The sequence below is a fragment of the Cololabis saira genome, chromosome 20, assembly GCF_033807715.1.
Source record: "Cololabis saira isolate AMF1-May2022 chromosome 20, fColSai1.1, whole genome shotgun sequence".
NCBI lineage: Eukaryota > Metazoa > Chordata > Actinopteri > Beloniformes > Belonidae > Cololabis > Cololabis saira.
Genome location: NC_084606.1, coordinates 19,614,210 through 19,630,289, shown reverse-complemented (window position 1 = coordinate 19,630,289; position 16,080 = coordinate 19,614,210). Strand labels below are relative to the sequence as shown.

At 41.5% G+C, this 16,080-nt stretch overlaps 1 protein-coding gene and 1 pseudogene across 1 annotated transcript in view; one reads left to right on the top strand and one right to left on the bottom strand.

Annotated features, from left to right (window-relative positions):
- Positions 1–2,593, top strand: part of actn3b (actinin alpha 3b) — a 34,055-nt gene extending 31,462 nt beyond the window's left edge. Inside the window, exon 21 of the mRNA XM_061710321.1 lies at positions 1,181–2,593. Coding sequence (XP_061566305.1) covers positions 1,181–1,339 — 159 coding nt within the window. The 3' untranslated portion in view covers positions 1,340–2,593. The remainder of the gene's footprint in view (positions 1–1,180) is intronic.
- Positions 782–16,057, bottom strand: LOC133420598 (serine/threonine-protein kinase D1-like; annotated as a pseudogene).
- Between the last annotated feature and the right edge of the window lie 23 nt (positions 16,058–16,080).

Sequence of the window (16,080 nt, the reverse complement as noted above, 5' to 3'; positions counted from 1 at the left end):
ATAGGGGTGGGTATTGGGAAGGACCTCACGATACGATACGCATCACGATACTTGAGCCACGATACGATACACATTGCGATATCCCGATTATTATATTCTACATAGTTCACCGAAAAATGTAAAAATGCATTACACATCTTAAAATCCAAGTTGTATATATGTACATCAGATGATAGTGATGGATCTTAAAATCCGAGTTGCACGTTCATCAGATTATAGTGACAATTCATGGGACAAACTGAGTCAAAACAATGTTTTATTATAACTATACAAGCTAAAGTTACAACATATTTGTATATGTTTTTCATATTATTTACATCATATGAAATTAACATTAAATTTAGTATGAGGTTGCTTTAATTATGTGGCAAATGATAATAAACACAAGAAAGATGGGTACTAAAACCAAGGACAGGCACAGTGATCAGTCAGTATAGATATAAATCCATAAATAAATAAACCTCTGTCCATTATTTTTCATTTTTTAAGGACAGGCAATTGTGTTATATAAAAAATAAATTATAAAATGAAATAAAACGTGAAATAAAACCTGAGCTCAGTGCAGGGCCCTCCCAGGGTTGGTAGAGAGTGGCAATGCCCAGGACTGTCACTTAGGTAGGAGCACTGGGTGATATAATGGGAAAAAGATCGGGGATATAAAAAAAAAAGAAAAATTACATTTTGAATATCGATATTGAATCGGCTGGAAAAGTATCGCGATATATTGCCATATCGATATTTTTGCCCACCCCTAATTCAATATATTAATTTCACATTCTGGGTTTACACATTGACAAACATAGTTTTATTAATGAGACATCCTTTACGTAAACACCTTCATGACGTTGCTATAATGAATGAAGTTCTACATCCTGAGTTAAGAAATACAGCTTTGTTTTAATTTATGTGCACCAAAAAGTGAGTATAACAAGAACCAGCACAACGGACCAGACTTCCTTCCTGAAGCAAACCACACCACCTATGTTTGAAGTGTAACATCAGCCGTTGCTTAGTGACCTGCCACTTTAACAGCTCAAACAGGTCTTTGCCACATTGAGGACAAACATCCACTAAATGAAGGAACTCTTTTCAAAGTGAACCTCAACAAACCGATCAGGAGTGTTTGATAGATGGGAAAGGTTTGTTTTCCTTTTGATTAATCCTTTGTTCTCTCCTTCAGAGCTACATCACAGTGGATGAGCTGCGCAGGGAGCTGCCGCCCGAGCAGGCCGAGTACTGCATCACCCGCATGACCAGGTACGCTGGATCGGATGCCCCCACCGGCGCCCTTGATTACATGTCCTTCTCCAGCGCCCTCTACGGAGAGAGCGACTTGTAAACACAGCCACGACTCCTCACCTCCTCCTCCCCAGCTTCCATTTCTCCTGTTTGGAGAGAGCGATTTAAACCCTTCCACTGTCCTTCTATTTGCCTTGTTCTTATCATTTTTTCCTCTTAAATCTGAACTGTCTTCCCCTTCTCCCCACTTCTTCCATCCCTCCTGTCATACCCATAAATCCTGCTTAGACAGAAAGAGAGCAGAAGACTTTGCTCAAATGTTAGAAAAAGATGTTGGACTGTTCCCTAATGAAACTAAACTATTTGTTGTACTAAACTTACTGTATGTAAGCAGTATACACAGAACATTGCTGTCTTAAGGAGACTTTAAAGAGGGGTTAATGAGAGAGAGATTTTCATCTTGAGCAAAGTATTCTGCTCTTATTCTCTCTTTCTGATTTTTTTCTCTTTTGTAGAAGGGTAATTAAAGACGAAAACATGATAAAAAAAAAAAGCTGGTTGGGTCAGTTGGTTGTGTATTTGTGCAGATGCATGCTATGTTGAAGTTTAGAAACACTGTCTTTGAGTCACAGACTCTTCCTTAATCACACTGAAGCCCATACAGCGTACAAAAGAGCCTGTCAGCAGGCAGCAGCGGAGTAAAACAGGTCAGGTGCTATTACGTTACTAAGGGAAAGTAACACTGTAGAAATGGTTGCCACAGCACTGTGACGTTAGCAGAGAAACTATTTAACCTGGAGATCTTAAAGCCTTAAGAAACTCAGGAACAAATCGAGGATGAATGAGAGCACCCACATGTAAACACTGAACTATAAAGATGCAGACAGAGCTATTTGGAGCAAAGCAAAATGGGTAAATACAAAGATGGCCAGGCTCGATGGTGACTCAGGAATGAAAAGAGAAAGACAAAGCCGTTTTTGCCAGAAAGAACGAAGGATCCACACACCTCCCTCCTCTCTGTCCGAACGTTTAGCTCGAGTTCAAATAAATAAAGAGGAGGAGGGATGCAGACAGGGAGAGATGTTGAGTAGTGAGAGACAACAGGAATGTTGTGGACACAGAATTGATGCTGTATGTGGGACCATGAGCAGGCCCGTGTCATGAGGGAGCACAAAGACGATGCTCTCGTTCTGATATGAAGTCAGCAGGTTGACTCTTCTGCGCATGTTGATGTGCTCCATTCTCCCCATCCTCAGTTCAGTCTGTCCATCATCACTGATGCTACGAAAACACATTCAGTAACACCTTGAAAACCTCAAGTTGGAATAAAAAAGTAAAACTATATTACTAAACATCACTTGTACGTCTTGTTTTTTCCAACACTTTAAGCCTTTGGCTACATCTGCATATACCATTCTTCTGTGGTTGGATTTAATGGTGCCACCTCTCTTCCTGCAGTCCAAACACGATAGAGGTCTTAAATAAAATCCATGAGCATCCCAAATATATGAAATGTTTTTCTGCACAGACTAAACTGTCAGACCTTTAATCTGCGCTGAGATCTTTAGTCCAGTTCTTGTCATCGTTGGGGTGTCAGCAGAGCTGGGGGGGGAAGCTCAGCCCCCTCTCCAGCGCATAGCGGCTCCACTGCTCCTCGTCTCCGGGATGAGTCAGATACCTGCAACCCATCCTCAGCTCAAACTCCCTGAGGTCGCACCACAGCTGGAAGTCCTGCAGGAGGAAGACAAACGATGGCAACGGTCTCACACCACGTTCTGCTACGAGAGTTACCGTATTTTCTGGACTATAAGCCGCTACTTTTTTCATAGGTTTTGAACCATGCGGCTTATACAAAGGTGCGGCTATTCTGTGGATTTTTCTTCCACCGCTCGGGCGCTCTAACCGGAATTAGAATAAAAACTAAGACAAAATAAATGCAAAGAAGAATACGCTACTTCTTCTTTAGCAGATAGAAGTAGAAGCAGATTTCAAACAGATAAATAAATACTGGTTATTTTCTCTTAGTTCTGTCCAGTTTTAATCAGCAAAGTTTCTGCCGTGTTAAAAGACACTGTTAGGAAAGGATCTATTTAGGTACAAACATGTACATCATTTACAGTTCAAAATGGTTCTGTACATGTAGTAAATATCTAATCTAACAACATAAATATTTGCGGCTTGCATATCTTTTTTTTTTTAAAATAGAGCGGATGCCGCTTGTATGCAGGTGCGGCTTGTATATCTTTTTTTAATTGTTTTTTTTACAAATAGAGCGGATGCGGCTTATATACAGGTGCGGCTTATAGTCCAGAAAATATGTAATTCAGGCAAGCCTTTAAGTGTAGGACAACATCTGGGTAAAGAATCAGACCTTCAGCCAGGGGTGTCCCAGAGCTTTGCCCACAGTGAATCTGCGCCTCACAGAAACCTGCAGCAAGTTGTTGACGAGGCTCACAGCTGGAAAACAAAGAGTTGGAGAGAGAGAAGTGTCTTTAAATGCAGCAACAGGGGCAGTTTTCAGAACCGAGGAAGCCTTTCTTACCCTCCAGCGATATGGAGGCCCAGGGCTGGCGAGGGTACATGAAGGCAGCGTTGGTGATCTGCTGCCGGATGTCCTCGTCCTCGTTGAAGGGAAACGTGCCGCTCAGGCTGACGTACAGGATGACGCCCAAAGACCACATGTCCAGAGAGCGGTTGTAGCCGCTGCTGCTGATCACCTCGGGAGCCAGGTAGGCCGGAGTCCCCACGATCGAGCGGCGGAACGACTTCTCGCCGATGATGCGGGCGAAGCCAAAGTCGCACAGCTTCACCTGAGAGGAAGTGCTCGTTAATTAACTAACAGTTAAGCGAGAGCAGACGGCCGTGCCGAGCATGAATGTGAAATCACACCTGGGGGAAGGGGTCGGCTGTGGCCAGCAGGACGTTTTCGGGTTTCAGGTCACAGTGAGCAACATGTTTCAAGTGCAGATAACGCAGAGCCTCCAGAACCTGCAACAAGAACATGAGCAACATCAACGGTTTCTGCATTTTTCATAATCTAGCTTTAAGTTAGATGAGACTGAAACAGCTTCCTGTTTACATCGATGCTGGGAGGTCCAGACTAAACACAAGTTTGTTCTCTTGGGGAGACAATTTAGGATTACAATTTAAAAAGAAATAACGCCATCATACCTAGAGCTGGGTATCGATTCAAATGTCAAGAATCGATTCGATTCAGATTCTTAAGATTCAGAATCGATTATCACCATTAGATTCGATTCGATATTGATTTGGGTTAGTGTTGCCTGGATTATATGACTGTAAAATAACTTGAAATAATAATTTCACAATAATTATTGTGAAATAACTAAGAAATAAATAACTCAAATAGGCATTTCAATATCCATTTAAAGTGCAAAAAAAGAAAGAAATTGCAACAGCTCAAGCAGTAAACTAATTATTTTAGCTTGTCTGATTTATTCTGTCACCAGACACACAGCTTGCCATGAAGCACCCGGCATTTTTCAGGTATTTCATGACAAACAGTGTCCGATAACAGAGAAACCAAACAAGCTATAGTAAATATAGATAATATGAACTTCATTGAACTAATATAACATTTAGAAATTTAAGCTGAAATGTCCAGCATTTTCTCTAAAGAAAAGTTTGTTTAGTTCAGGAGTTTTCAAAACGACTGGGACTACTGGGATTAAAGTTCCCCAGGCAAAAATGAAATAATGGAAAAAAAAATTTTATTTTAATCAAAAACTTTTTTTTTTTTTTTAAATCGATCTTTAGAATCAGAAAATCGATTTTTTCAACACAGGCCTAGTCATACCTGTGTGATCAGAAAACGAGTGATGCGTTCAGGGAGCCGGCCCTTCTCGCTGGACAGGATCATCTCCAGCATGTCCCCATGGAGCTTCTCCATGACAACAAAAACGTGCTCCACGGTTTCAAACATGGCCTCCACCAGAACCACTCCAGGGTGGGACAGATTCTGAACAAAGCACGCAGAAGACACGTTAGAGGTTCAAGGAAACAACTTCAGTTAAAAATACTGCACAGAGCAACAAACACCTGCAGGATGATCACTTCATTCCTCAGATGTCTCTCCTCGGTGGGGAAGCGAGTCTTGTTGATGACTTTGATGGCAACTGATCGACTGGACGTCCTGTGAGTTCCTAAGGAATTATAAATTATATTCAACACCTGGAAAAGTTGGTTCATCGATTGGACCTTTAGGCACTATATTTTTCTGAATTGTAGAAAACAAGAAATGAGTGTCTCGTACTTCTTCTGTGTTGCTGTCTGGACAGTTTCTATTATTCTCGATGATAAAAAAGCTTTGTAATAACTCAAAGTGAGCAGATGAATTTTACCTCCGTACACAACTCCAAACTGTCCTGAACCCAGAATCTCGTCTGTAGAGATCTGATACACCGAGCTGATGTCCTGAAACACATCACGTCAGTGTTACACTCTGGAGTGGGACAGAAAATCAATCCACAAGTCTGCAAGCGGTTCCTCACCACGCTCTCTTTGTCTTGCTCTTTATCTGCAAGTAGGAAAATGTAAAAAAAATTGAGAACCTGACGTCTAACAGTATGTAGAGGGTTTAAGGTTTTTGCTGGCTCACCCCGGTTGTCCTCGCTTTCCCGTCGTCGGCTGCTCTGCATGGGCCTCAGAGCCTGATAGACGTCGCTCAACCAGGCCGCTCCTTCTGCACCCGCCTGGACGCAAAACACCAGCGACGCCGTCACCAGCTCGAAGGAATGAGCGCCAGCGTCCGGCAACGTGGGCACAGAGAGCTGAGTGGGGCCTCGGACCTGCAGCACCTCAGACAGAGGGATTTCCTGCAAGAGAGGAGGAAGGATTGAAGGTGAATATATGAAACATCTCCAGCAGTATCACCTCCAGAAAATACCAGCATGCAGGTGTTATACCTTGTAGTACTTGGTGCTGCTCTCGTTCTGGTACAGTGTGATGCTCTTCCAGTCCAGGATCCAGTAATGTTTTTTCCTCTGGGGAGAAAAAAAACAAAACTTTTAATTTATCTGACCTGTTTGACAACTTTTAGTTTCCAGTTGGGGGGGGGGGAAAATAGTGAAAAAAAGAAGCGCCTCTTGGTGTTTCTGACCAGAGCGTCGGTGTCGGTGTGGTGCAGCAGCCACCCCTCCCTCAGCACTCCTGCAACTCTCTTCTTAGTGTGATGCACCGACTGGACGACCCTCATCAGAGGGATGTTGCTGCTGAAGCATGGACTGGTGGAGGAAACAGGAACAGTTAAAGATAAAACAGCCTCTAGGTGGCAGCGTGGACCAAAAGCTCACTGAACACGTTCAAACCAGGACTCAGATATTGAATTTTGAACTTTAGAGATGGATGTTGTTGGAAGCCACATATAGATTATATTAAGCAGAAATTGTCTAAATCTATTGGTATAATTTACAAAACAAGGGATCTGTTGGATAAAAAATGTCTGCACATACTGTATTTCTCTCTTATCATGCCATACATGTCATATTGTGTGGAGGTTTGGGGGAATACGTATAGAACTTATATAGACCCTATAGTTAAACTCCAGAAAAGAGCTGTAAGAATAATAAATAGTTTCTTATCGTGACACTACTAATAAATTATTTGTAGAGTCATGCATATTAAAATTCATAGATATTGTAAACATTAGAAATTTTGTTTCGAGTTAAGAATAATAGCCTTCCTGCTTGTTTTCAGCATTTTTTTAAATTAAGAGAAACAAATTATAATTTAAGAAGGCTGTGGGTCTTTGAAAGATGTCGTGTGAGGACTAATGTTAAATTATAGATGTGTTTCATTTTTGGGAGTCAAATTATGAAATCAACTTAGTGATGAAGTGAAACTGTGTAAATCTCTGTTGAATTTAAAAAAAATATTGAAAAGTAAAATAATTAAGGATTACAATGCTAAATGATTGGAGTATAATTTGGTTAAGCAGAACAATTTAAAGGGATATTTCTCTTTTTGTTTCTTTTCATATTGCAGATAATCTGGGTTTTCTGTTGGAAAGTACAGGGTAGGCAAATATAAGCTTGGGCTTCAGCCTATTCCTTTTTCGGTTACAGAGTTTATTATTATCTTTTATCGGGGATGACATCATCGGAGCAACTTTCTGACCTCATCTGATCTCGCAGCTGCGCCACCTCGTCAGTTTCGGCCAGTGAGTCCCCGTGCGTGGACATCTCATCTTCAGAGACGTCCAGTGTCAGGCTTGTGTTCTCTGATTCACTGTCCTCCGTGTCCGGGGGGGAGCTGTTACACGTTGCTGAGGATTTTAAGGAAGTGACATCATTATTTCACTGTGGGAGTAAAACGGAAACTAAACTTCTAATTTCAGGAAGTGGGAACATTTCCTTTTAACAATCAATGAAATAACAAAACTCTTGCTGAGTAAACGTCTCAGGGGTGTTTTGCACTCCGCCTGTTTTAAGTATTGCCGGACAAAATCGTTTTGGAGATATAATCCTTTTAAATCTCATCAGATTTTGTCCTCACTTCCCTGAATCATCACATTGCTGATCTCATCCCTACTGAAATGAAGATAACATTTCTGGGAATCGGAGTCTGCAGTCCTGAGTAGGGATGGGCGGTATGGACTAAAAAATGTATCACGATAATTTCTGGCATTTATCCCGATAAAAAAATACCAATTCAACTCCACCTTTTTAACTATAAATCTATCACCACATTCAGTCTTTGGAGCCAAATCACTGCTCTAAAAGATACCAAACTTCCTTCTTTCTTTCTTTCTTTCTTTCTTTCTTTCTTTCTTTCTTTCTTTCTTTCTTTCTTTCTTTCTTTCTTTCTTTCTTTCTTTCTTTCTCTTTCTTTCTTTCTTTCTTTCTTTCTTTCTTTCTTTCTTTCTTTCTTTCTTTCTTTCTTTCTTTCTTTCTTTCTTTCTTTCTTTCTTTCTTTCTTTCTTTCTTTCTTTCTTTTTTTCTTTCTTTCTTTCTTTCTTTCTTTCTTTCTTTCTTTCTTTCTTTCTTTCTTTCTTTCTTTCTTTCTTTCTTTCTTTCTTTCTTTCTTTCTTTCTTTCTTTCTTTCTTTCTTTCTTTCTTTCTTTCTTTCTTTCTTTCTTTCTTTCTTTCTTTCTTTCTTTCTTTCTTTCTTTCTTTCTTTCTTTCTTTCTTTCTTCTTTCCTTCCTTACGCATTTAATGCAGAACCATAAATCAGTTTTACACAAAAACCTCATCAACGGGAATTTATCGTTTTTACCGTGATATGACAAATTCTTACCGTGGGGAATTGTTTTGACGGTTTATCGTGAACGGTAAAATATCGCCCATTCCTAGTCCTGAGTCAGCTTTGCTGCATCAGTGGGTTATGAGACCGTCTGAGGGGACTTTTCAATAAACCTGCGTCTGTCACAGGCCTGGAATATGAAATGAAAAGCTGCTCACCGTCCCCGTTGATGCCTCTCCTCTCTCCTGGACAGTCTCTGGGGACCAGGGGCTCACAGCGGCGATGGCAGTTAAACCTGCAGTCTGGGAAATGAAGGCAGAGCAGCTGTGGGAGGTGGCGGAGCGGAACGGGGGCTACTGTGCAGATGAATTCAGTTTTAACAACGTGAGCTTTAATCAAAATTCTAATCTACCGGGAAACACCATCCCCCCTGACAGGACGAGCCCTCGTACGTCAGCTCATTTCCACTAGCACCTACACGGCTCTGCTCCGTTTTAAAAGGCTTCTCCACTCAGTGATAGTACCGGTTAGTATCTCCTCTTTTCACACATATTTGGCCGGGGTCCCGGCCGAGTCGAGCTGTAAAAATGTCACCGGCAGGCCTCTGATTGGCCACAGAGTAACGCCTACTAAACGTTGGTAAAGTGAAAAATAGCAAGGAAACCAACTCCACGGTGCAACGAGGAGGTCCACTCGTTTCTGTGCCTCTCGGCCGACAACTTCATCCAGGAGGAGATAAATGGGGCAACGCAGAACGAGAACGAGGCCTTGGCCACATTGAGGTGGTACTGAACTGTAATGGGAAACGACCGAAGCGGGTCAAAAACTACTATAGAAAAAGGGAAGGACTGATCAAAGAAGCCTTTAAGAACTTGAAGTTTGGGAGTTAAGTTGAATTTCTACAATTTAGCGGAATGAAAGTGCTGTAGATCAGAGAATAAGGCGTCATTGTGAGAATTTGGGCTTCATTTGTGGGAAAACCTAAATGTTTCCTGCATGACAACGTCAGCCAAAAGCTGCTGACAACCTTCCACCGATCCTCTATTGAGAGCATCCTGACCTGCTGCATCTCGGTGTGGTTCTCCCACTGCACTGAGGCAGAAGAAGCAGCTCCAGAGACACGGTACAGAGGATCGTGTGCTCCCAGCACCTGTTGGACCCGGTCCCCTCTGGCAGACGGTACAGGTGCACCAGAACCACGACAAACAGACTCAAAAACAGTTCCTTCCCCAAAGCAATCACCTTAAACACGCATCTGACCACCTTCACACGCAAATCTTCTGGAGATTACATTTTTTTTTTTTTTTTTTTTTTACTCGCACTATATATTTTTTTTCTTTACTTATATTGCACTTATATAAGGACCAGCACCTGCGATGAAGCACCTGTAATTTTGTTGCTATGAAACATGAACAATGACAAATAATGAATCTTGAATAAATAATAAGGAGTTAAGCTTTGTTTTTGTCTTCAGTTTACTCCTCCGGTTTTAACCATATAGTAACAAAAAGACATATTACACTAGGGCTGGGGATCGATTCAAATATCAAGAATCGATTCGATTCCGATTCTTAAGATTCAGAATCGATTATCACGTTTTGATTCGATTCGATATTGATTTGGGTTACTGTTATTAAAACTGTTTTTTGAGCTGTTGCATGAATTATATGACTGTCTAGTTATGCAACATATTAATACTAGCATTATATTGAGATTCAACAGCAAGTATTGGCAGCTAATGATGCTGTAAGGACCAATCACCTCCCAGAACGCTGATAGAACTGCTTTCAGAAACATCATCTGGGTCAGAATTATAAAACAGATCCAGGGAGGAAACAGAGGACGAAAGAAATCACTTTTATTTTTTCCCCATTTATGAGAATTTGGTTTTGCAAATTTATGCAAATGTAACCCCAAGACAGAATATAAAGCAAAGAAATATATACAATTTATGCAATTATAACTGAAAACTTTAATGTTTTCATACCTTTAAACATATTTAAAGGCAAAAACATGGCACCAGTTATTCTCGTGTCCAACAAAATATTCCTTTTTTGGGCATAAACAAAAAAGTACTAAAGTTGTAATGTAATGATGAAAAAAAATTGAATCGATCTTTAGACATATGAATCGATTTTTAGGAATTAATATGAGAATCGATTAAAAATCGGAGAATCGATCTTTTCAACACAGGCCTATATTACACATAGTTTACATGTAATGTAGTTTTAACAATTCAACTAGTCGTGGTTGCAAAGTAAGCTCGGGGCATTACGCCTCCACCACCATGTTTGACACGTGACATAAGGTGTCTGTGGTGATGCTGCAATCCCCAAACTTTCAGTATTAGTCATGACTTTTAACCTTTAACATGTTAACTCAGGCCAGTAGGGTCTGAGTTAAGAGAGCGTTAATGAGATGTAGCTTTTGAGGTTTTTTTGCAATTTCTCCCATTGCCCTGTCCGACCTACTCCCGTAACTTGCTGTAATAAGACATGATTGCATTAATTGCTTCTCTATGATCAATACTGATGTCTTTCCTTCTTGGCATTGTGTTAACATGCGTTTGAATAATCCAGAGGATCAACCTGGAGAAACCTCTTCTTTTCTAGAGGTAATCACCAGAGGTGGACAGAGTACTCGACCCCAGTACTTGAGTAAGAGTACAAATACTACTGGTCAAAATTTACTCCGTTACAAGTAAAAGTAGTTCAGTCAAAATATTACTCGAGTAAGAGTAGAAAAGTACTTGCTTTTAAAGGTACGTAAGTATCCAAAAGTAAATGCTTTTAAATTTACTTTAAGTAAAAGTAAGAGTAAGAGTAAATTTCTTATTTTCCACATCAGTAAATTACTATATTTTTTATAAATTAATTTAAGGATCTTTTAACTCTTGTTTCTGAGAATTAACTCTTTGAAACCAGCTTTTGAGTTGTTGAAAGCAGAGAGGTAGTTCTGCTTCGGCAGACACAATAAACATTTGAAAATAAATGTCTGTGGTTTTTCTGTGCCCTCGTTTTTTTACTCGGTCGAACTCAAACATTGAGTTAAGATACGGCCAAGGATTTTGTGAAAGTCCCTGCTCCGAGTCCGGCTCATTATCAGACTCAGACGACTCAGCGGATTGTCTTTCTTCTCCTGACGCAGGCGTAGCCATTGTTGCGGCTCTGTCTTGACTTGTTGCGGCTCTGTCTTGACAAACGCAGGCTACTTTGGCGGTATTGTTTTGCGGAGGCTTGACGTATTTCCGCTTTACGTACATCCCAGTGGAGAGCGTGCACTGTGATAGGTCTCCTCCTTTGACAAAAACAGCTTGTGTCCAATAGGATTTTAGGGAAGAAGAAAAAAGAGCAGACCTGAAAGTAACGAGTACTTTTCAGCCTTCCTAGAAATTTACTCGAGTAAAAGTAAAAATATTTGTCTTGGAAATGTATTCAAGTAAGAGTAATAAGTACCAAAGAAATCTAATACTCAAGTAAAGTACAAATCCTCTGGATATGTACTTAAGTACAGTACTCAAGTAAATTTACGTTACTGTCCACCACTGGTAATCACACCTAAAACCCCCGACCTCACCTGAGCACTGCAGCCCCTGCCTGAAGAGGCCCTTGAGCAGGCGGTGGCAGTTCTGGCAGACGGTGGGTTTGGTGTAGCTGTGGATGTGGAAGGTGTGAGGAACAGGAGCCCTGTTGCCGACGCCCAGCCAGACCGGAGGCTCAGCCCAGGATGGAGGCCTTGATGAGGGTTTGGACATGCTGATCTAGCGGTGACAGAGTGATTTGAGTTGATCTATGATCACTATCTACGCGTAAATGGGTTTGGTTCATGTGATTGTGCTGGTGCTTTCTGGGGGTTATTACCTCCTCCAAGCTGCCTCCCGCTTGGCTTGACATTGAGGGTGTTCGTGGTTGTCGTGGTGGAAACAAGGAGAAGCTGGTGCTAACTTGTCGCCGTGTTCGACTGCAGTCGTTCGGCAACAGCAGAGCACAGCGTTTATGGAAGTCTAACCCGCAACCTACGGGGGAGGCAGACGACAACAAGAACTCAACATCACGCAGATGACCTTTTATTGCTCATGAGGAAAATCTCTCACTCGTATGCTGATCTCTGATGTGGTCGCCTTACCGTCACACTTCAAACCCTGCCGAACGAGGCCCCACAGCATCTCCCCACAGTGGTGACAGAAGGTGGGGGTCCGGTACGACTGAACCACCAGAGAGTGAGGACGCATCCTCATCTCGGTCACGGAGGCCGACCCTGATTCAGGCGGCAAAAAAGAGAGCAATTATACTCACAAGCACGTAAAACTGAGAAAGCAAGGATGCAGATTCTACTGAAAAATATTAGTAACCTGCACTGACAGCATCTTCCTAAGCTGCTTTATAAAGTTACTGTGAGTCTCCAGGAGCAGCACAGCAGAATGCATTAAAAAAAAATGAATGAAAGACAGTAAATATTGACGGTTAGTTATATATTTTTGCTGCATGTTTGTTAGGGCTGGGCGATATATCGAGATTTTAATATATATCGATATATTTTCAAACGCGATATGGTACGAGACAATATCGTTTATATCGATATAGTTTTTTTTTATGATTTTGATATAGCTTATTTTGTGACAAATTGACTTGAATGTTTTATTTGAGATTTGCAGAAATGTTTTGTTATTTGCACAACTGTCAACCTCAGTGGAAAAGTCTGCCTGTTATTGTCTACATTGTATTAATTACACAGTGTATTTAATTTAATTGTTATGCAGGAAAGGGATATTTGTTTTATTTTATTCAAGAAGCATTTTTATTCTATATGTGCAGGCAGTTTATTTTTATTTCATTTGTTTTATACATTTTGATATTGTGCAGACCTCTGCTAATAAAGGTACCTGTGTGACATTTGGCACGAGGCTTTGTATTAAAACTGACTGTTTTTTTTAAGGGTTTGCCTCAGAAAAAATGAAGCTAACAGAGATGCTATGCTATAATGCTTTGGGGGAAACCCCAATTATGGCACAGAAAAAATATCGATATATATCGAGTATCGCCATTCAGCTAGAAAATATTGAGATATGACTTTTGGTCCATATCGCCCAGCCCTAATGTTTGTTTTCTGACCCTGAATCAAAACAGTTCAATGCATCATGACGTCTCATCCCGTACTAAAAAAACAATTTCACTTGTTACCAAAGTTACACTTAGTCAATCAGGTGCGATAACTCTGGAATCAAATATGAGACTTCTGGTCACCTGTCTTTTCGTGTTTCTTCTGCAGGCTTCAGATTTAAGTTGGCCAGAGCTTAACTACGGGGGCTACAGCTTCCATTACTTTGAGTTTTAGCAGCTTTGCAGTGGTTCTAAGTGGAAAGACTTAAAAAAGCAGCGGAGGAGCCTGTGCTCCACAGATAAGCTGACAACCTGCTTCTGAACAAGGCATTTCAAGTACCAGGGACATGGATTTACGTATTTAAACAGGATTCAGAAAATGGGTTTTGCTGTAAAGGGATTTAGTCTTTTATGCAGCTTTTGGGGGTGAAAACCCTTTCATGCACGCAGACTGCAAACCACAGAGCAGGAGGAGACATCGTCATGAGATATGATCCACCTCTTGTAGTCTTTTCCTGAGCATTGAAAAGGCAGTCAGGATAAGGAAAAGATGGGAGTACAAATGTGCAAGGACGAGGATGCTTCATTTGCTAAACGTTGCAGCTCTTATCCTGGCTGCCACTTAAAAACTTCCAGGTCATTTCACCTCGTTAGGAACAACCTTCTTAAGCAAAGGACCCTTTAACAGACTACCCTTCCTCTCAGACTCTCCGCTGAGGTGATCAAATCGCATCCTTTTAATGCCCAAACCTGGGATGATGACCTCGATGAGGTCCCCGTCCTGCAGATCGTCGGAGGGAGTCAGACGCTGAAGCAGCTGCTCTGAAGCAGGCTGATGCCTGAACAACAGGATCTTCTCCCCGGCTCCCACCACCGTGCAGTCCGGAGCCTGAACACAAACACCCCCAGGCTCAGTCCTCCACAACATGAAGCGCTGCAGGAGCATGGTTTTAATTTCATTCATATCAAGGATTGGCAGGTTGTGGGTGAGAGTCAGTGATCCCTCAGATTTGATAAGAACCATTCAGACGTCAGAGATACACTACTATCTAGAAAATATCAAATAGAAATGTTGTCGTTTTATCATGTGCAATAAACCTGTCTCTTTGTAAGTGCAATAACCGCGAAATACCTCACGTATTTTTGAAAATATTTTTCTCTTGTACATACTCTTTCTACTTTTTATATTGCTCTTTTTTTTATTATTTAACGATTTATTGGTTATTTTTATTTTTTTGTATAAACCGTTGATCGTGTGTGTGTTTTGGCTGCTGCACGACTGAATTTCTCCTCTGGGAGATCAATAAAGTCTTCTATTCTATGTGTTGCACAATCTGAATATTTTTGTCATTTTGTAACTACTGTAAGGCATCTTATGAGACCAGAAAAAGCTGAAAATGTTTTAAAAAACAACAACAAAAGAGCTGCAGAGTTGCTGATGGAAGTTTTAACTCAGTAGAGCTCATGTACACCACCTAACCCATTTACAGTGAACGCACATGCTAAATGGTTCATGTATGATGAAAGCACTTAAAAATGCTCACAGGATGTTTATAACCCCCCCCATCCACGCGGCTGACCTGTTGCCTGTCTTAGTTTGAGCTCTACAGCCTGTGTGTGTGTGTGTGTGTGTGCGCGAGTGCACGGCGCAGGAGGAGAGGCTGTGGTTGGAAACTTTTTCTGCGCTCTTGTCAACCACACAGCTCTTCAATTAAGACGAAAACCAGGCCAGAAATAGACACCTGCAACACACGAGCTGCAGCGGCTGACTTAACGGACCCCAAGCTGTTCTCAAACTCAAGTTTAAGTAGGTGTGTCAAACTCAGAGGACAGAAGTTTAATTATACCCCTAAATGATGCAAAATAGTGGACGTAGCCACACTGAAACTGAGTACCGGTAAACAAAGAAAAACACATAGAAGACTTCTAGTTAAATGTTATACTTAACGGTATAAAATGCTGGTTAAAGCAGGTTGGTCTGCAACAGCATGTTGCACCTTATCATTCAGGAACACGTAGTTCTCCTATATTCATACGCTGACCTTCCAGACTCCACTTTATGACACTTCTGAGGCTCGAAGGAGCATCTGTATGTTTTCCAAGTGGGACTGTGTTAAGGGTTGGAGCACAATGAGGTCTTCATCGGCTCCAGAATCGCCTCCTTTCAAAACCACGGCCCCCGTCTTTATCTGATGATGGGAGATTACAGTTACCTTCCTCTCGATGACCTCTGCGGCCAGCCTCCGGGCATGGCGATAGCTCAGGTTGCCAGCAGGGACTCGGACCACCTCCCTGAACAGGCCCAGCTGGAACTGGACCAGAGCTGCTGACGTGGGACCGGAGGGGGTCACTGCGGGAGAGAAATGTGGATGAACGGGCAGATTTGTTGCAGAAACCTGAGAAATTTCAAAAGCGCCACAAAAGAGTCTCACCTTCTGATCCCGCTTCATTCATGCTGCAACATTTGACCGGGTCCGCGGGTTTGAATCAGCCGATCACTCTGTCATCGAGCACTCTGCTGGCTCTGGTTTCCTCCTTCTT